Below are 22607 nucleotides of genomic sequence, written 5' to 3'. Positions count from 1 at the left end.
TTTCTCATTGCCTTGTTGCAAGCTTGGGTTGCTGGGAATTGAAGTTCTGAATATCTGGAAAGCTACATATTCCCCCACTCCCAAAATATTGCATTTATTTGTTTGTTTGTTTGTTTGTTTGTTTGTTTATGAAGAAGGTTAGAAAATCAAAGCAATAAACAATAACCTAGTCAAGGAATTACAAACTCAGACGAACAAGCTAATAAACAATGGTCTAATCAAGAAGCCACCAAGAACAACTCCTACCAACTCTGTCAGGGCAAACAATTAATATATAAACAGAGAGCAAACCCAGTGGTGGGATTCAGCCAGTTCGCACCTATTTGGGAGAACCGGTTGTTAAATTTCTAAGCAGTCTGGAGAACCAGTTATTGGAATAAATCTTATTTTGGTTTTTTTCCCACTTTACAGGGCTAATCCTGTAAGGAAGGCAGGAAGGAAACATTCTGGTGTTGTTTCTAGCCTAATCTTTATTGCTCTGCTTACAGAAACTGCCTCTCCAGTTAACCCTTATTACATTGTAACAGCTAAGGTGAAGCGCCCATTGACGTGAGTGACATTGAGTTGGCCACACCCGCATGGTCACATGACCACTGAGCCACGCCTACCCAGTTGGTCATTAGGGAGAGAACCGGTTGTTAAATTATTTGAATCCCACCACTGAGCAAACCCCATTTCCTTCTAGCACTACTGTTAGCTAGTTGGGTAATGAAATGTCTACAAAAAAACAACCACACTGAGAGAGCACCAATGACCGCACAATTCAAGCCTGAGCTAGAAACATTCTCTTCTATCAAAATCAAATCAGCCTGGATACAGCATTCTGTGGCTGGGGTGCCCTCACCAAAAAGGCCCTGTCTCACTTTACCATGACCAGTTTTTGCTAGATTGCAAAGGTGCCTGAAGATCGATACTGAACTATTAATGTGGAAGCAGTCTGATGTTAATAATAAGTACTGATGAAGACATTGCTCAGAATTACATCCATAGTTCTTACTCATGACTGAGTTTTAATTAGCATGCTTTACATGTGACATACTGTATTATTCTGTCAAGATCGATGTTACTAAGTTATCTACTACCCAATGTAAGAAAAATGGTTCCATGGTTAAATATGGATCGAGGCCTTTACATTGATTATGACAATATGTGAAGTGGTTAAGGTGCTGGGCCTAGAAACCAGGAGACTGAATTCTAGTCCCACCTAAGAATGAAAGCCAGTTAGGTGATTTGGGGCAAATCACTAGGAGACAAAGAGTTCGAGTCCTGACTTAGGTATGAAAGCTGGCTGGGTATCTTTGGGCCAGTCACTGTCAGACCAATTCACCTCATGGGGTTGTGGGGAAATAGGAAGGAGGAGTATTACATGTGTTCACTGCCTTGAGCTATTTATACAAGATATTAAAGGCGGGATAAAAATCAAATAAATAAATAGTGAGGCGCAATTGTTTCATTCAAAGCTAGCTCTTCCATTAAGCAAGAGAAAATATTACCTCAAGCAGGTAGGCAACATCTTTGCTTCATTTCAGCGTATGATTCACATACACGTGTTCATTAAAATTTATAATGCAGAGATCAAGGGATGCTGAAATTGTCAGATAAATGGCAACCTTAATAGTTATGTAATAGTCATTGCTTAATACTTCAGAGAAGAACAGCTATGAACAGTTATCATCAACCACTAAAAAAAACCCAGAGTCAATACAAATGTTGTCAGACTGTATGTGGAAAATGAGTACAAGATTAAAAGATTTAGGAGCTGTTTTTCAATCCCCTAGAACAGATGTGGGGAATTACCATATTTTTCAGCATATAAAACACACCTTTCCCCCCCCCTAAAAGGGGGTGAAAATTTAGGTGCGTCTTATACACCGAATGTAGCTCTGCCCACCCACTGGCCCCTACCCTTTGGCCTTTGTCTCCCAGCAGTTTACCTCCTTGCAGCAAGCAGCAAGAAGAAACAGCTCCTTTCAGCTTCAGCACAGCCTAATTAGCACAAGTTGATTGGATCAGCCTCCCGACTCTCAGCTGATTTGCTCTCAGCTGTTTTGCTCAGGGCTCTGCTGCTTGCTGCAAAGAGGTAAATTGCTGGAGCAGATCTTTTTTTTTTCCGTTGTGCTAATCAAGCTATGCTGAAAACGAAAATGGCTGTTTGCTGTTTGCTGCAACGAGGCAAAATTGGGCAGGGGCAGAGGCAGAGGGAGATTTCTTTTTCTTCTTTTCCTCACCAAAAAAGGTAGGTGCGTCTTATAGTCCGGTGCGTTTTATACTCCGAAAAATACGGTACATCCTTTTTATGACTTGTGGACTTCAACTCCCAGAATTCCTGAGCCATTTTTCTGCAAAAAATATCAGAACCACAGTGGGGAGGGGCGGCCATCAGAACTTTGAATCTGGGTCGTAAGTACCTTTTGTTGGGTTCATCGTAACTGCAAATGATTGCTAAAAGATTGGTCATAGTGGAGGACTACCTGTACTGTAAAGCTAACTGCAACATAGCAGATCCATTGTATGGCTCCCTAGGTGGGGATCAGAAAGGTCGGCAGTTCGAATCCCTAGTATAGGTCTCCTGCGTGAGCAGGGGGTTGGACTAGATAACCTCCAAGGTCCCTTCCAACTCTGCTACTGTTACTGTCCGACATACAACTGTATTGTGCAACCAGTCATAAGATTGGCTCATTCTTCCCTGCAACCTGAATACTGCTCCATGCCTGCCTTTAAAATTAATTAAACCAGGAGCAGACCGTCTAGAAAGGCTGATAAAGCTGTGAAATTTTCAGTTCAAACCATCTTTCAACTCCTGCCAAAGACTGGTGTGGAGGCTGGAAATAATTTAGAAAGGTTGAGAGAAGGTCAAAGAGCTTATAATTGAATAATTCAGCCCAGATAGCAAACTGAAGCAAAAGCAAAAACTTTAGCATCCTGACAAATAAGCGTTAGATATGAAACCTAGAAATACATATTGAAATACGTAACTAATAATGGCTTTATGGTTAATCAATAAGCATTATTATTGCTAAAATAACTGGAGGGTTTTCGCTCATGGGACAGAATGAATATTACTTTCCATTGTTACTCTAGGTAGAAGATAAATCTTCCCCAAATAAGCTGTTTGTACATTTCTTTTTTTTTTAAGTTTAACATAGCAATGCTTGAACAGTGTGGAACTTGGTTGTCATACATTCTAATACAAATAAAACAAATAGAATTAATCACAGTTATTACATTCAATCAATTTATATATTTCTAATAATGATACACATTTATATTAAGTTGCAGTCTGTCATTATTCAATTATCCCATGCTTTCTCTTGTTATTGCTTTTATTTTATTATATAAAAGTGTATACACTAATGTTCCCCCTTCTCTAATTTCTATCTCTTATTCTAACTTTTAATCATATCACCCTTTATTAAAAAACATTTTCTTTCTATTTTACCTAACTTCTAGTCATGTCACCTACCTAAAAAAAGAAAAGAGAGAGAGAGAAAAGGAAAAGCAAATCAGAACAACAAAAACGAGAAATAATCTATCCATTGTCTCTTGTCCACTTCAATACTTTAATTGTTATGCTTTTTTTGGCTTGCCTCCCATATTCCTCTCTTGGATCTTTATCACCATCTGCATCTGCGTCTTGGCTGTTCAATCTAAGTATTTCTGCCACCTCTACCTTCTCCCACTGCCTAGTTTCCAAAATTTCTGCCCAGGCCCCTATCTCCCTTTCAAAAGTATCTTCCAACTCTCTTTTCCCCCTGATTTAATTCATCAGTCACTCTTATTTTCATTTTTGTCTCCTCTTTGTCTTCTTCTTCCTCCATTTCTTCTGTTGACTCCTCCCTTTCCTGGGTGTCTTGGTCTTTACTCATCCCTCATATGATATTTTCCATTTTTCCCGTAATCTCCTTGAATCCTTTCTCCATTATGTCTTTTGTGTTTTGAAAAAGTAACACCATCTCCTTCAAAGTTCCATTCACTTCTTCCTTATAAGGCATCTTATTTTGTTTTAAAAAGTTCAACTTTTGTCCAGCAGCCCAGGAACTATTTATTCAGTCCTTAAATTGCCCTTCAAGGAGTGCACTAATCCCAGTTCTTTATATTCCCTAGGTAAACAATCAGTTCCATTTAAATAGTCCCAACAGTTATCAAAAGCTTCTTTGCATCCCCTTTGCAGGTTCAATCTTGTAGCATAACATTCTGGGACTCCTTTAATTAAACAGCTTCCTTATTTTCATATTTGAGTCTCCAGGAGTCATGGGGTAGTTAAGAATAATCCAATAAATATTTTCACAGTCCTTCATATAGGTATTCCCAGACTTTTAATTTTTCCTTTCATCAGCAGGTGGCACTCTCAGCTTAAGTCTCAATATTGCCACTAGTCAATCATCATTTTAGTTATAAATCAATTATAAAAGCAGAATAAATTTTGTAAGTAAATGATTCCAGCATTTTAAAATGCCTTCCCAGTTTAAGAGTCCAATTTTCTGTATATTTCAAAATTTATTATTTTTCTCTCTTGCACCTTCCTCTTCCAGTCTGGTATTTTCTCAGAATGCTTAGATGCCACTTTAACAAATTATTCTGAGCAAATAGTTCTAATTATTCCTTGGGGTTAAATTTAAGGCAGAAAGAAATCCTCTCCCCCAGTTTCAGCACTGTTCACCTACTTCGCTCCAGTGCCAGTCTTAGTTGTTCCTTGGTTGTCCCAGCTTTGTGGCAGCCATCTTTAGGCTGCCTCTTCTTCTTGCCATGGCTGAGAGGGAAAAAAACCCCTGGGTCAGATGGGAGAGCTGTGACTCTCCTCGACCACACAGGGTGCCTCTCTTTGCTTCACTGCCCCTCGGAGCCCACAAATAGGGAGAAGCCAGCACAGCGAACATGGACCCCTTTTTCTGTGTCTGATATTGCCTTGACATCAACAGGAAGTCACTGTTTGTACATTTCTTGAGTGCCTGATGAGTCAAACATCTAGCACCAAATTGGGGTCATTGTAGTAAATGTGTTCACAAAAGAAAGCAGAAGGTTGGAAAAATCTTGCATAAACTAAAGCACAGGACAAATACAAGTCAAAATTCAGCCATATGGATATGAGGAACAATTTATGGATAATCCTCAGCATTTATATAGCCATTTAATACAGCATTTAATAACCATTTGTTTAACAGCTGCTTGACATTATAACAACACTGAAAAAGTAGTTCACAACCAGTCCTTGCACTACAACTTATACAGCACCCCCAAAGTCATGTGACCAAAATTCAGGTGCTTGGCAATCAGCATGTATTTATGATGGTTGCAGCATATTGGTATCATGTGATCATCAACCAGATTCATATAATAACCACATAATTTGGACTTCCGGTTGACGTTGTGGCAGGAATGGCTGGCAAATAGCGGTGTGCACCGGGCTCCGTGAAATGCAGCCAGTAACTGTTTGCCAGGAGACCTTGGGGGGGGTCAAGCCATCCTAGAGGAGAGATGAAGAAAGGAGAGGTGCTTTGTCAATCATGAGGAAACTGCAATTTCCTCATTGAGCTGAAGAAAGCTCTCCCGAACAGCAGTAGGGATAACGGCCATCTTGGTCTGTCAAAAGCTGGGACAACTGGGACACTAAAATCTTGTACTGAAGCGGTATGTGGACAGAGCAGTGAAACTGGGTGAGATAACTTCCAACTTTTACCTCAAAGATTTAATCCAAGTTAAAACTTATAAAAAACAATCTCCAATGAGTAAGAAAGCGGTGATTGGATTCATGGAGAAGGATTAAAGGCTAAAAAGCGAAGAGAAAGATTAAAGATTCCGATGCAAAATAAATATTTAAAGGATGTTTTAAAACACAGAAAGCTTGGAAAAAGTTGAACAACATTGTGAAAAGTGATTATTGGAAGAAATTGCTTTTCTAAACTCTATGCTGGAATTGGGAGCATGGGAGCCATCTACTGGAGGAGGAAGATTACTACAACGTGGAAAATCTGAATGAAAGTGACGAAAGAGAGAAAGCAAACAATACCTGGAAGGCTATTTGACCTTGACTTTATCTTAGTAGGTGATTTGGAAGCTTAGAAACATCTACTGAGCTGTTTGAAGATTTTTAAAGCAAACTGAACTATAGGCAAAAGAAGAAAAGCGGTAGAAAGGGGGGGGAGAAAAGAAAAAAGAGAGTAAAAGAAGAAAAGACACATAAGACTCTAAAATCTGGACAATTGGGAAGGTGTAAACTGGAAACTATAAAGACTGTAAAGTATATATTTATAGTTTTTAAGCACTAGAAAGCTAGGGGACTTGGAGGAATAATTCTGGGATTGATAATATTTATTAACAATTGGCTGTTTTGGAGTTTTTAGATATTGGGATACGGGAATATTAAAGATTTTAGGGATATATAGAGTAATTTTAATAGATTAATTTGGTACAAAATGATGCAGCAGGAGACAATGAAGTTCTATGACGAAATGTTAATGATGGCTAATAGTTTTTATGAAAGTGTGACAAAGAATCACAAGGAGATGATGGGATTGTATAAAGATAAGGAAGTGAATGTAGAAGATCCTCAACAAATGGTGGGAAAAGATGAACAAAATATTCAGAAGATCGATGAGAAATCAGAAGGAGTGGTGGAGAAGATAACTCAAAATAAGCTACAAGAAGACAAAAAAGCTACAAGATTGACAAAAGACAAAAAGAATAAATACTAAGAATCGAATATATTTTTGAAAAAAGTAATAAAAGAATCATAAAGAGAGAATAGTACTGTTTAAAGATAAAGAGGTGAATATGGAAGAACCCCAACAAGTGGGGGGGGGAGTACAAATTGGGGAAAAAGTATTATACAGAGTGGTGAAATGTTACTGGTTTGCACCAGTTTGGTGAACCGGTAGTAAAAAAAAAGCTACTGGTTCCTCTGAACCGGTATTTCCAATGATCAGCTGTGCTGCGTGATTTAAAATTGCTAGAAAGCAGGAAATCCTAAATCGCACGGTACAGCTGATTCCCCCCTCCCGCTGCTCTATTTACCTTCCCAAGTTTCCTTTTGGCGTGCACTGTGCATGCGCACACAGAATGTGTTTGGTGCGCACTGTGCATATGCGCACAGCATGTTTTTGGCATGCACTGTGCATGCATGTGTAGTGTGCATTTGGTGCGCAGTGCACCTGCGCAGCCAGCAAGCCAGTGGTAAACCACTGATTATACATATTGATATATAAAAGAGTTTATTATAATTATAACGAACATATTAGAAGTTAGAAGATAAAAACTATGTATATGTAATAGTATTATTACTGTTAGCACTGTCTAAAAAATGTATTGACCAAGTCATTACACTGTCCACAAAATATGTTGGTTGTTAAAGGAAAACTACAAATAAAACATATAGAAAAAAAATAATAAAAAATAACTATGTGATTTGTTAAACAGCTGTGGCAAAAAGATTGTAAAATCAAGCACAAATCCCTTAATGATCTCATTGCTTAGTGATAGATGTTCTGTTCCCAATTGTAATCATAAGCCAAGGACTACCTGTACTATGTCCTTAACTCCAGCACAATCACACAGTGCGTGCTTTCACCCATATGCAACACATCCTCATCATCTTTATCCACAAATGCTACAGTTTGCCTAGAACAAGTGCTGCCCCTTACTACCTGAAGCCAAATTATTTAGGTTATATTTATTTATTAAAGTGCGTCACAGCTGGGTATTCATAGTTGACAGCAGTAAAGTCTTATGAAGTCCACAGCTGAAGTTATGGAATGCCTCACTTGTTTTTTGGATTTACTTGCATCTCCGGATTGTATTGAACCCCTTTGGTTGGAAAAGCAGGTTGATTAATCAAACTAACAGTATATTTGCAAAGCTCCATTTTTCCTCAAGAGTTGAATGTTATTAGAGATCTCTTTAAGTTTATCCCAACAATATCTCTGTTTAGCCAAGTTGGGCTAAGAGATAATGCCTAGATAGCAATAGCACTTAGACTTCCCAGTGCTTTACTGCCCACTCCAAGCGGTTTACAGAATCAAAATATTGCCCCCAACAATCTGGATCCTCATTTTACTGATCTCGGAAGGATGGAAGGAGTCAACCTTGCGCCGGTCAGGATCGAACTGCCGAATGCCAGTAGTCAGCAGAAGTAGCCTGCAGTACTGCATTCTAACCACTGCGCCACCATGGCTCATGGATAAAGGTCACTCAATCAGGTCTGTGCATTTGAGGAGTCAAAACTGAACCTGGATTCTATCAGAACTTAACTGTAGTCTCCATGCCTACAAATGCCTTGTATGAACAGAGTCCTGAGAATAAATTTCTCTAAGGTGGTGACATCTGATGCAGTGGTGGGTTTCAAAATTTTTTACTACCGGTTCTGTGGGTGTGGCTTAGTGGGCGTGGCATAGCTTGGTGGGCGTGGCAGGGGAAGGATACTGTAAAATCTCCATTTCCTCCAAATCAGCCTTGGGAGGCAGAGAATAGATGGGGGTGGGGCCAGTCAAAATTTTTACTACCGGTTCTTCGGACTACTCAAAATTTCCGCTACCAGTTCTCCAGAACTGGTCAGAATCTGCTGAAACCCACCTCTGATCTGATGGGACATAATCATCCCTAGCTAGACATCAACCTCAAAGGTTAATTGATCCTGCAAACTTTTAAAGTCCCATATAGATCCAATAGTCATCCTTAGAAAAATTTTAAAAATGTTTCAGCTCTATTGCAGTCTCATAAGAATGCTTGCTTGCTTCCTCCCCCACCTCAAAAAAAAAGAAAAAAAGAAAAAAGATGAAAATAAATTGTGGTAGAAAAGAATTGATCTGAGCAAAGGTTGATCAGGAGCATTGATTTGAGGGAGATGCGGTTGCCTTAAAACTTTGGCTAATTCTTGGAGGTGATTTGAACTTGAAGCCTTAAATGGCTCTGAAGTGACTGAAAGGGTGGAAAAATCAGTGGATTTTTACATATACCTACCCAATTCAAATCTCAGATCAGGTTCTACTGAAATGTGTTGCCTTGGGGTTTTGATGGCAAATGCAACCCTGTGACCTGTGTCTCTCAGATCACCTGAGGATAAGGAGGAGACAACATACTTGATCAATGATAACTGAGCTCTGACAGCTGTGATAACCAGTTTGTGCACAGATAAGTGTCCCGTCTGCATATCCTTTTTTTTTTTAAGGTGACCCATTTTGAGAGTATATGGAGCAAGTTTAGTCTACTGATGAAGGCACCAAGCTGGAAACCAGGAGATGCTGAGTTCTAATTCCATCTTAGGCAGTGGTGAAATCTGAGTAGTAAACCAGTTTACTACTGGTTCGCTGGCTGGGCATGTGCAGTGCACACCAGACACCAAATGCGAGGTGCGCGGGCACAGTGCACACCAAAAGGAGGCATATGATAAGTAGAATAGCATGCGGGGGGGGGGATCAGCTGTGGCGCACAATCATTTTTTTAATCTTTTAAAAGCATTGCTTTTAAAAGTAAAAAAAAAAAAAAGCCTGTGACGATCGTGCTGCTCAGCTGGGATCGTCAGAGGCTTTTTTTTACCTTTTAAAAGCATTTTTTACAACCTCTTTGGTGGAAGAGGTTGGGCATGGTGGTGGTGGGGGGCAGGGATTTTTGCTACCGGTTCTCCAAACCACCCGCCGCCATCGCTACCAGATCAGGTGATCTGGTCTGAACCGGGAGCATTTCACCCCTGATTTTAGGCATGAAAGCAGGCTGGGCCAATCACCAGGAAACTGAGTTCTAGTCCCACCTCAGGCATGAAAGCTGTCTGGGTGGCAAATCACCAAGAAACTGTGAGTTCTAGTTCTACTTCAGTTGACTTTGGCCGTTCGCTTCCTCTCAGCCCAACCCACCTCACAAGATTGTTATTGTGGGGAAAATAGGAGGAGGAAGGAATATTAGATATGTTCTCCATATGTAATATTAATGATTATATCTAATATAATTAGATATAATTAGATGTATAAAATACATCTAATTATATATAATACAATAATAAAAGTGAGATATAAATAAATATTTATACCACTCTCACAAACTGTAAATTAATCCAGGGCCTCCAAAAGGTTGCCAGTCTTCCTTTACTTCATGGTAACCCATTTCTATATTTCATATGTTTCATGGTTGATGTTAAGCTCTTCCTCATTATTAAGCAGCACAGAATGAGCTTTCAACTGAAACATTTTTAACTAATGGAAATATATAATCTATTTCTAGCGGCAGCTGGTCATTAGATCAGTGGGAAACCCAAGTTCATTGCATGAACATCTGAGTTGCAAAACAAGATTGGGAACAGTAAGAATACAGGTAGTCCTTGATTTACGACCATAATGAAGTCTGTCCATTATGGTTATTATTTGTGATGGTTGTAAAGAAGGCCACCCACATGACCAATCCAATGTAATGATCTTTTTGTGGTGTTGTTAAACAAACAATACAGTCATTAAGTACACCAATTGTTCACTATGAGCTGGTTTTGTTGAAAACCAGAAGTAAATGCCATTTTAAGCAAAAATGTCATAAAACGTGGTCATGTGACCGTGGGACACTGCAAATAGCCATAAATGCAGCCATCAGAACTTCAGAACCAGGTCACAAGTGCTGCTGTGGAGGTCCATAATTTTGAACGTTTGCTAAGCGACTGGTTGCAGGTCAAGGATTATGGTATACAAAATGGAGCTTTCTGTTTCTTCAGAACGGACCAAAATTGGTCTAAAATATGCCCTAAAATATGAAAAGCTTTGAACATTGAGAGCTAATCCCAAATCATCTGAAATGCCAAGATAGATCAAAATACCATGTTTCCCCAAAAATAAGACCCTGTCTTATATTTTTTCCACCAAAAAGGTCTTATTTTCGGGGGGGATGTCATCCACTGACTCACCTCACTTGTGCTTGTCAGCCCCAGCCTCTTTTTCGCTATCAGAGGCCTTCAGGAACTTCTTCATCTGGCAAGGCCAGCAAGGTTTTCCTGAAGGCCTCTGTAGCCGGTAACAGAGCTCCAGATCGATCCAGAGTTCTTTAGAAAAGCCAGCTTGCCAGCTGCAGAAGAAATGGGCTGAGGTGTGTTTGGCCTGGCTGCACTGTTGGAAGTTAAGTAGTAGGGCAGCTCCATCCCCACCCTAGCTTAATTTTTACCTGTGCACCCTGGAGTGGGCAGGGTCTTAATTAGGGCTTATTTGGGAGGTAGGGTTTATATTGGGCGCACTGTTAAAAAATCAAGCTAGGACTTACTTTCTGAGTAGGTCATATTTTCGGGAAAACACAGTAACTACCAGTAACATAAAATTAAGCTTTCCCTTATTTTTTTTATTTTTTAAAATTTGATTTATATGCCGCCCTTTTCCGGAGACTCAGGGCGGCTTACAATGCGTTAAGCAATAGCCTTCATACTTTTGTATATTTATACAAAGTCAGCTTATTGCCCCCACAAACTGGGTCCTCATTTTACCTACCTTAGAAAGGATGGAAGGCTGAGTCAACCTTGAGCCTGGTGAGATTCGAACTTACAGTAATTGCAGACAGCTGGTATTAATCACAATGCTTTTAGTCTGCTGAGCCACCAAGCCCATTCCCTTATAAAAACCTTACAGGATATATTATTTAACCAGAAAGACCGTAAATCCACATGTTGCCTCTTTCCAGCAAAGCACTCTAGAGATTTAACTTTCCACAATTTTGACATCCACCAGAAATGTTTGGTTTACAGAACCCTCCAAATTCCCGAAGGCTTATAGTATGGAAATTCATCCTCATTTAAAAAAAACACAAAACAACCTTTCTAGTGTCACTGCTAAGGGACTGGTCATAAGTCAAGTACTACCTGTAACTGAATTTATCCCAGAGATATACTTGAAGCAGAAATCAGGAGATTTACTAGGATAAGAAAAGAAATGCAAACACCACATTCTGCTACAGCAGAAAATACTCTTCACTCTTAGCTGATGCCTGGAAGAGGCCTCTTTGGTGGGTCTCTTTCAATCAAAGCACATCTGTAACGGCATGCCTTTGGCCACCTTGTCTCCTTCTGCTACTTTCCAGGAAACACAAGGTGGCCTGTCTCTCAAAACTGCCGCACCCGAATCACCCAAACCAGACTTTTTGTCAAGAGATCTTGGGATTGAAGTTTCCGCAGCCCTGGCATACATCAAGGGAGGATTTATTTCAATATGTTGTTGCAACTACTTTTGTCAGGTTATCCGTCTCGGGAGAGATGTTCATTTCTTACAGCTCATTGTGCCATCTGTTTAAAAAACCAACCACTCGACTCTGTGCTAGGAGACCACAGATGGAGATTTTTCCCCCTTGTGTGCACAACTGTCAATGGATGACAAAGCCTTGCTGTTTCCAGCCAGGTGGAATTGCTGGGGAGGAGGAGGAGAGCAAAGTGGGTGCTCCTGTATGGGTTGAATCTTTGCCTCTGGGTACTGAGCGATGCACAGCGAACAATGCCAGTCAGTTCCCTTTCTAAGGCAATTTTAACATATCAAGTGAGCATCAAACTACCTGTAGATAAAGCAAAAGTTTATTTTTTCTCCTAGGCATGTCTCCTCAAGGGGCGATCCTACCGTACTTGAGTTGAAAATAGTTCTTAGGTCAATAGAGGGATTACAGCTTTTAATGAAATAAATTAATTTCTTTCTTTCTTTCTTCCTTCCTTCCTTCCTTCCTTCCTGTTCTTTCTTTCTTTCTTTCTTTCTTTCTTGATTCGATTTATGTGCCGCCCTTCTCCAGAGACTCAGGACAGCTTACAATGCGTTAAGCAATAGCCTTCATACTTTTGTATATACCTGCTTAGTAGGGCTTTCGGGGCCCCCTAAGCAGTGTTCTTTTTTATACAAAGTCAGCTTATTGCCCCCACAATCCGGGTCCTCATTTTACCTACCTCGGAAGGATGGAAGGCTGAGTCAACCTTGAGCCTGGTGAGATTTGAACTTGCAGTAATTGCAGGCAGCTGGTGCTACTTAACAGCACTTTAGTCTGCTGCGCCACCAAGGCTCTTGAATAAAAGGAGAGATACAGGTAAGTCTTTGACTCAAGACTGTAACAGAGCTTGCCCATTAGTCATATCATGAGGGTCGTAAAGCAAGTCACCCAGGTAGTTGACGCAATTTTCTGACCTTTTTGCGGAAATTGTTAAGCCACCCTGTGGTTGTTAAGTAAACCAATGGTTTACTATAGGCCGTTTTTGCCAAAAACTGAATGTGCTGGTTTCCAGCAAAAAATGTTGTAAAATGGACACTCAGCAATGGATCCTGCAAATGTTCCTAAATGTGAATCCATTGCCAAGCATCTGAAATGCAGACATGTGGCTACAGGGGGGGGAGAGGCCATCATAATGTAAGCACCCCTGTGGACGTCTGTCATAACTTTGAATAGTTGCTAAATGACTGATCATAAATTGAGGACTACCTGTATGCTTACTTATTGAGTAAGTTTGTTCTGTTATGTGGCGAAAGTGACTACCTGCGAAGGCTCCTGGATTGGGGCTGAAAGGCGAAAATGGAAGCAGTATGCTCTGTCCTATAACTGGGTAGACCAGGTTGCCCTGATAAACTGGTCCCACCAGAGAAAAAACGATCAGATAGATACATCCTTTGCACTCAAGGCAGCAAAAAAATCTATGGAGATTCTCAGTCGTCCAGGTCATGGTTGTCCCAAAGGTGATTTTTTTTCCTCAAGCAGCCACTAGACTTTCTTGTTTTTTCTTTGAAGACATTTCGCTTCTCATCTAAGAAGCTTCTTCAGCTTTGACCTAATGGTAAGGAATGGTTCCAAGAAGACTCCAAACCCATTTACACCACTCAGGTGATCCTGAACACCAGGGGTGAAATGCTACTGGTTCGGACCGGTTTGCCCAAACCAGTAGTAAAAAATGCTACCAGTTCAGGCGAACCGGTATTTCTGATAATCAGCTGTGCCGTGCAATTTATATTCGCTAGAAAGCAGGAAATCCTGCTTTCTAGTGAATGTAAATCGCGCGGCACAGCTGTTCTCCCCTCTCACTGTTCTACTTACCTTTGCAGACTCAGAAAAGGCTTCTTAATCCTCCTTTTTCAGTGCTGCGAGGTAGCACCTGCAGTGCGCATGTGTGCAAAGCATGCATTTGGCATGGACCGTGCATGCACAAACGAAGCGAACCAGTAGCAAAGTGAACCGGTAGCAAAGCGAACCAGTAGCAGATTTCAGAGCATTTCACCCCTGCTGAAGTCACAGATAAACCTCCAAGTAGCCTCAACAACTCTCTAAAAAATTCAAATGACCAGCTGCCTGCCAGGAATATAAATCCTTCCATTCCCTACCTTCTTGCTGGAGCTGAAGAAGCTTCCTGGATGAGAAGCAAAACCTCTTCAAAGAAAAATCAGACAGTCCAGTTGCCTCTTGGGAAAAAAAAGCACCTTTGGGACAAGGCAGTGGAAGCCATGGATTAGTTGCAGTCCTGAGTTGTTTTTCTACTTTGGATTTGCGTGCACACACTAATCACTTAAATGAAGGCAAACAATGGAGGGAAAGAATGCAGGTTGTCCTTGACTTACAACCGTTTGTTTAGCAACCATTCAAAATTACAGTGGTATGGGAAAAAAGTGCTCACACTTACGACTGTTGCAGCATTCCCACAGTCTCATGATCAAAATTTGGGCACTTGGCAAGCGGCATAATTTACAACTGCTGCAGCATCCCGATGTCGTGTGAACACCATTTGCAACCTTCTCAGCTGGCAAAGTCAATGGGGAAAGCTGGACTCATTTAACAACTGCATAATTCACTTAACAACCTCAATGACTCATTTAATAACCATGGCAAAAAAAGGTTGTAAAATTGGATATGGTTCACTTAAGAGCTGCGGAGGCACAGTGCTTAGAGTGCAGTACTGCAGGCTACTTCTGCTGACTGCCGGCTGCCTGCAATTTGGCAGTTCGAATCTCACCAGGCTCAAGGCTGACTCAGCCTTCCATCCTTCCGAGGTGGGTAAAATGAGGACCCAGATTGTTGGGAGCAATAGGCTGACTCTGTAAACTGCTTAGAGAGGGTGGAAAAGTACTGTGAAGTGGAATATAAGTCTAAGTGCTGTTGCTATTCCTTCCTTCCTTCCTTCCTTCCTTCCTTCCTTCCTTCCTTCCTTCCTTCCTTCCTTCCTTCCTTCCTTTCCAGTGGTTAGAATGCAGTATTGAAGGCTAACTCTGCCGATTGCCAGCAGTTCGATCCTGACCGGCTCAAGGTTGTCTCAGCCTTCCAACCTTCCAAAGTGGGTAAAATGAGGAACCAGATTGTTGGGAGCAATATGCTGGCTCTATAAACTGCTTAGAGAGGGCTGTAAAGCACTGTGAAGCAGTATATAAGTCTAAGTGCTATTGCTATTAACAACCGCCTTGCTTACCAATGGCAATTCTGGTTCCATTTGTGGTCATCATCAATTGAAGACTACCTGTAAGGAAAGGATGGTGGGGATCCATTGATACATCTCTGACTTCCATAAAAAAAGCTCTGATATTAAGGGAACAGACACAGTGAGAAGTTACTGGCTTATTTGTGCAGAATTATCAAACCTGTGAACCACAAGCCCTTTGGGTGGATAGGGAAATACTCAGCTGAGACACTAACCTCCACAGAATACCTCGGGGTTTCGCTGTGCTCTCCCAGTATTGCTGAACAGGCCCAGAAGCAGCAAGGAAAACAAGGCCTGAAGGAATGAGGCCATGCCTTAAACCTTAATCTGGAAAAACAGACAAGACAAAGGTAAACAAAGGTGCTTTCATGGCTAGTCCATCTCTTCTTAACCTGCTGCTCTTTAGTGATGCTACGACTGCAGCTTCTAAAATCTTTATCCAATTCACCAGACCACCCAACACATCAGAAGGGCTGAAGGTCAAGGAAGCATAGCCTAGATTTTATAGGTTCAATCCTGAGACACCCACCAGTTTTATAACCATCCGGTACACACCATGTGGCCAAATATCTTCACCAACTATGCAAAACATTTAATTTGACATGTTGTTTTATTGTCCTATTGTTTTTCTCTGATAATAAATGATTCTCATTTATTTCTCATGTACTATTGCAAAAGCTGTTCAAAGACTGCAATGAAGATATTTGATTTTATAACCATTCCCAAATTTTATAAATGTTATAAGAACATTATAAAACTGTTCTTTAAACAGTTTTTTGTCTCTTTTTGAGACTTTGTGGCTTTCCCCTTCAAACAGAAGTATACTATTTTTAAAAAAATCTTTAACCTCTATAGATAATGCTAAATGATTAATGATGGGCAAAACTTAAACCAGGGTGATTTCCTTCTACAAAGGGTATTTTGAAGCATGAACTTTATGTGCTTTAATTATATTGCAAAAACCTCTGCTCTTTAGGCATTGTTCTGTATCACTGTAAAATTGTTTTTCAAGGTACATTTGAGAAGTTTCAACACATGTTTCAGATGCTTGATTTGCCTGTGGGTTATTTCTCTGTACTGAATCTGGCCCGCATTTCTGCAAAACACACCAACAAACAAACCCTTATTTGCTATTTAAATTCCCCTTAACGCACCTGTGACTGAAGAAAGCAAATGAGAATTTCCCCAAGGACACAGCTGACTATATCACAGCTGTTTGAACCTGTGGACTTGTCCATCAGTTCAAAATTCTCAAACATTCTGTTGTTTTCAAAGGATGACAGATGGTTGAATTGTACCTAATGTACTCAGCATCTTGACACACATCTCCAATCATATTGGTTTCATTCCCAGAATTTACATATATACCAATAGCAAACTCATGCTGTATTGTTTTATAAATTCTTTTCCTTGTTTTGGCAACAGTATCAGACTTGTAGTGCTAAGGTATATTATTTTCTTCCTTTCGTCTCCATTCATAAGTCCAAAGAGTAGCTATCAAAGATGGGACCACATCAGTGGGATTCACATAATTTAACAACTGGTTCTCTGCCCTAATGATTTCTTTCAACAACCAGTTTGCCAAACTGCTCAGAAAGTTAACAACCAGTTCTCCCGAAGTGGTGTGAATTAGCTGAATCCCACCAATGGACTACATCCATCTAAGAATCCCACCCCTCCATATATTCTTCCATCCTGTTAAGTGTCTAAATCATGATTCCTAAATCACGAACCACAAAGTTTTTGCACTGTTGTGCCACAAAGTGCCATCCTGGTGTTAGATCAAAGGGAATTTTATCACTGATTGAACAATACAAAAAACTTGCAAGTATTTTGCATACTGCTAAAAGGCAAGTTAAACTTTTGAGATATATAAATAATATAGCCCTGGGGTATTTTTTTGCCTCCGTCTTATTCAAATTTAAGTGCTAAAGTACCCAGGCAATAGCTTTCTCTTCTAATCATCATGCTTTATCCAGTTCCTCTGCTTCACTGAAATCAAGGTATAGCTCAGGTCTACAAAATTAATGAGGCATGAACCCTCTTATGGAAAAAAGTAAGTATTTTACATGCTGGTCACAGCCAGGTTTCAAAACAACCAGATTGCTTTCACGTCCACAGCAACCAATAAGCATTTTCTTTTCTAAACTATCCTTCAATAATATGGGCTTTTTTTCAGGCAATATAAACCTGGAGGAAGGATATTGCAAAATCTCCATTCCCACCCTACTCTGGGGCCAGCCAGAGGTGGTATTTGCTGATTCTCTGAACTACTCAAAATTTCCGCTACTGGTTTTCCAGAACCTGTCAGAACCTGCTGGATTTCATCCCTGGTTTGTAGTGATAAAAGGGAGGAATTCATTATTATGGCAGATTCCCTGCCTAGTGTTCTCCAACTATATTGGAGCAGTCTCTCAAACCTGCAGCAAGCTTAACCAACAGCAGATACGTCTGGAATGTGTTCAGGTAGGAAAGACTGATTTAGCATGTCATATAGTGAATATCCTTCTTTGTCCCACTGTATTAGCTGCAGTGCCTGGAATAGGAAACCTATGCCAACTATGGATGTTGGTGAACTACAATTACCAGTATTATTTTCCATAGACCATGCAGGTTGAAGTTGTTGAGAATTGTAGTTCAATATCCAGAAGGCTGCAAGTTGCTTGCCTCTATGTAAGGCAATATCAATTGCATTTTATATTGATAGAATTTGTTGAATGCAGGTGCAGTCATGGACTGCTGGTTTTGCTGGCTATACCACGTATCATGATGTATCATGATGGAATATTTTATGATTTTGTTTCTTTACATGGGGAGTCAAACTCAAGGCCTACAGGGTGCTTAGATGTGGTCTGCTCTGGAAACAATGAAGCCTCTGGCCTGCGGTGCGTCTGCCAGAGAAAATGGAGTTGAGTTTTCAGCTGCAACGGCCTCCTGCAACCTTCTGCCAGTGAAAACGGAGCTCGGGAGGGCTGCGCGCAGTCCTGAGTGCCATTTTTGCTGGTAGTGTGCTCGGGCCACCACAGGTGCCGACATGAATGACATTGAGCTGGCCACACTCACCCTGGCCATGCTCACTCCCCTCCCCCCAAGTTCAAACACAACCCTGATGTGGCCCTCAAAGATATCGAGTTTGACACTCCTATTTTACACTAAACCTATCTATTCAATATGATCATGTGGGATGAACTAATACAAGTAGATCAACTGCATAAGAGAGCTCAACTTTTGCTAAAGTTCTCATCAAGACCATCACTAGAAAGCATAGTGCTTTCTATATGTGCTTAATCCATATGTGGATGCCACAGATTACTCTGTGTGCAGAAGCCATACAAGTATTGAATAAAACAATAAACGATAAGAATTGCGTTGATGTGGAAATCTGGGAGAAGGCATGAGCTAAGGCCATGTTTCCAACACTGGAAGTATATAAAATCAGAAGGTGCTCCAGATGAAGACTACTGAATATCTGTCTTCCCAAGTTGAAGTTTTAAGCCAATAAGGCCCAATAATGAAATTACCAAACATCTGTATTCCAGTTATTACAAATCAAGGTAATCAAGAACTACTATGAACACTCCCACCAATATTGATAGGGCAAGCCACCTCTATATAAACAGAGAGAAAACCCCACTCCTTTTTAGATTTGAAGTTTTAAGTCAATAAGGCCCAGTAGTGAAATTCCCAAACATCTGCATTCCGGTTATTGCAAATCAAGGTAATCAAAGAACTACTATGAACATTGATGATGTTACCTAGTTGGGTAATGAAACGTCTCCAAGAAAGCAACCAAGCTCAAAGAGCACCAAGAACCCTCACTTACTACAAACATCTCCATTATGTAGCCTTGTTATAGCTCACGACTTCAAAGCCTACTTTAGCACTATTGTTTGCAAGTCCCAATGGGTTTCTCCTACTTTTTCCTGATAAGATTCTAAAAATTTTCCTACTCTTACAAGCAGATATCTTGCAATTTTCTTGCAGCTTTGCCCAGCATAAAACTCGGTCTTGCCAAGTAGAAAATTGTTAAGTGTCACACTCCTTGTTGTCTTTGTTGCCACTCCCAAGTACTCTTTCCGACAACTATTTTCCCTTAGAGAAATTCCTTGTACCTGAGATGGAGTTAATGTAGCCTTTTCATTTCAGCTTCTCTGATGCAATTACCCATTTAGACCCCTTGGCATATAAGCATCAATTGTTCCTAGCAGGTGATGATCTGAACAGGTAAGGTGACTGCTCAGCTGTTGTAAAATGTTGATCCTATTGTGCTTTCCTAGCATTGGGCCTGTAGTCTTTTTCAGCCTCCCCACAAAAACCTTCAGTTCTATGCGATTTTTACAAAGTTTGGTGAATTTATGGTGGTGTTTGGAAGTATAAAAACAAAGTTGTAAACGATCCAGAACTGGTGGGGAAAAACCTCTGCAATTTCATATACAATACTTCAGCTCAGGGGCTGATGGAAAAATCTGATAGGCTTTCTATCTAAACTACAGTTCTTGTCATTTTCAGAAATTCTGTTACCAGATATAAAACTTTAATTCATTACAAAGCGCAGTTTATAGCTTGTCAAAGAATTGGAAAACCACAATACCTCTAAAGGGGGGGAACGGACTTTTTCACTTCAGCTTGTTATCTAATTTTTTCAATAGAACTATTAGTAGTTTTATTAGTAAATTTCATGTCCATTTACTGATGTTTGAATAATTCTTTGCTCTGAAAACAAGATCAAACAATTCTACCACTCTTATTGTATTTTATTTTTTGTGCAGTTAGGGCTCTAGGGAATAAAGTTATTAAAAATTAGCAGATCCAGCTGCACTCAGTACAGGTTGATACAGCATTAGAAAGAAAGAAAAATAAACTATAAATAGGTGGAGGTATAGATTTATTTATTTTTATTTGTAAGTTAGCAAATTTACACAGGCAAAATATCTAAAGAAAAAATTCAGCCTATACTTTCAGTCTAAAGAATATTAGATCTAAGTTTTCTCCTTAAGTATATGAAAATGATCTCAAATTTTCTACTTTTACCTTTAAAACTTAATTTCATCCATTTCACTTTCAAAGTGTACTTACTTGGCAAAGATTTCAGCTTCTGCTTAAGCAAGCTCACGGCTCTAAGTTTCAGCCGGGACAATGTTTTAAAACCTGATCTTCCTCCAGAGTAGGTAATTTTATCTCCCTCCTTCTTCAGCATCAGGATCTTCTCAGGTCTATTTCTCAGTGCGAAATCCTATTGCTGTCATGAACTAATGAAATAATCCATGGACGAGCCAGCCAATGAAAAAGCAACATGTGGGAAAAACAGAGTCCAGGAGCCAACTGGATATTGCATAAGGCTCAGGTGCCTGGAGCAAGCAGTAGAAAGGAAGAAGGGGAAGGAATGCTGGTTGCTATGGAGAATAAAATCACCTGTGTGACATGTGCTCTTATTTACTAGATGTTCATTAGAGCTGCATTTTCTGAACTTTACTTCCCAAATCCATAGAAGAGTGTTTCCCCTATCTCAGCCACTTTAGGATACTTGGACTTCAACTCCCAGAATCCCCCAGCCAGCATCTGTGAACTTCAACCCCCAGAATTCCCTAGCCAGCCAGCCAGCATCTCTATGGACTTCAACTCAGAATGCTAGCTGGAGAATTCTGGGAGTTGAAGTCCACACATTTTACAAGACCTGAGAAGGAGAAACACAGAATGGACTTAAAAGTCTGCTGAAAAGTTTTTCCTCTAAGCATAGGGGCATCTGCAGGATAGGTTGAAAATAAATAAATAGAAAATCAAGATGGTACTGTCAACTTTTTTAAACCTGCCCTATTTTATAGGCATCCAGTCTGATCTGCTACAAATGTTTTCACCTTTCAAACATTACAACTTTACTTACAATCATTTGTTTAGTGACTGAAGTTACAATGGCCCTGAAAAAAAAAGCAACTTATGATTGTTTTTTATCAATTTATGATTGATCCTTATAGTCATATTATCAAAATTTGAACACTTGGCACCTGTCTCGTATTTATGACGGTTGCAGTGTCTTGGGATCCTGTGATCGCCTTTTGTGACCTTCTGACGAGCAAAGTCAATAGGGAAGCCATATTCGCTTAGCAACTGTGCTACTAACTTAGCAAATGCTGCGATTCCCTTAACATCTGTGGCCAGAACGGTCATAAAAATTCATTTAACAACTGCCTTGCTTAGCAAAGGAAATTTTGGGCTCAATTGTGGTCGTAAGTCGAGGACTACCTGTACTCAACTTACAACCCTAATTGAGCCTGGAATTACCGTTGCAAGTTGTGAAGGATGTTAAGTGGTCATCATGTGACTGTGCCTGATTTTACAATATTTTTTGCAGCAGTCATTTAGCAAACCCAGCAGTTATTAAACACGTCCCTTATAACCAACAGGTGGTTTTTTTTTTTTGCTGGAAACTGAAAGTATATGTCAGTTTCCAGCAAAAAAAATGACAAAAATAGCAGTCATGTGATTACACAATGTTGCAAATGGCTGTAAAAAAGGCCTAGTTGCCAAGTGCTCAAAATGTGATTGTGTGACTGTGGGATGTGTGTCAGTGGTGGGTTTCAAATTTTTTTACTACCAGTTCTGTGGATGTGGCTTGGTTGGTGTGGTATGTCTTGGTGGGCGTGGGAGGGGAAGGATACTGTAAAATCTTCATTCCCACCCCACTCTAGGGGAAGGATACTGCAAAATCCCCATTTCCTCCCGATCAGCTGGGGCTAAGGAGGCAGAGAATAGATGGGGGCGGGGCCAGTCAGAATTTTTACTACCAGTTCTCCAAACTACTCAAAATTTCCGCTACTGGTTTTCCAGAACTGGTCAGAATCTGCTGAAACCCACCTCTGGTGTGTGTGTGTAACTTCAAAACCGGGTTCATAAGTAGCTCTGGGGTCGTTTGTCATAACTTGAAATGGTCACTAACCAACTAATCATAAATAGAGGATAACTGTAGTTGTTTTCTGAGATATTTAACTATCCTTCATGCTGCTGTAGGAAGTTAAAACCCACCCCTCTCCTAGGAAAATGAGATATTTTAGCAAATATTAAAAGGGAGGCAGAAACTCAGCCACCCATACCTTTGTCAATGGGCCATTAAGGCCTGGGCAAAGATCTACCTCCTTCAGGCAGAGCCATCGTAGGAATTGCCCAGTAGTGGGTTCCTCTTACCTTCGCTATCGGTTTGGAACTGGGAGTGTGCTCACGCATGGCACTTCTGAGC

General features: G+C 40.3%; 1 protein-coding gene across 1 annotated transcript in view; it reads right to left on the bottom strand.

Annotated features, from left to right (window-relative positions):
• The window catches only part of CNPY1 (canopy FGF signaling regulator 1), a 62882-nt gene extending 42275 nt beyond the window's left edge, over window positions 1–20607 (bottom strand). Inside the window, exons 1-2 of the mRNA XM_034401705.3 lie at window positions 20453–20607; window positions 15592–15703 (exon numbers count right to left, since the gene is read on the bottom strand). Of these exons, the coding sequence (XP_034257596.1) occupies window positions 15592–15688 (97 nt within the window). The 5' untranslated portion in view covers window positions 15689–15703; window positions 20453–20607. The remainder of the gene's footprint in view (window positions 1–15591; window positions 15704–20452) is intronic.
• Window positions 20608–22607: the final 2000 nt, after the last annotated feature.

This window comes from Pantherophis guttatus, chromosome 4 (assembly GCF_059756535.1).
Source record: "Pantherophis guttatus breed Tessera chromosome 4, ASM5975653v1, whole genome shotgun sequence".
NCBI classification, from domain to species: Eukaryota; Metazoa; Chordata; class Lepidosauria; order Squamata; family Colubridae; genus Pantherophis; species Pantherophis guttatus.
This window is presented reverse-complemented; position numbering and strand designations above follow the sequence as displayed.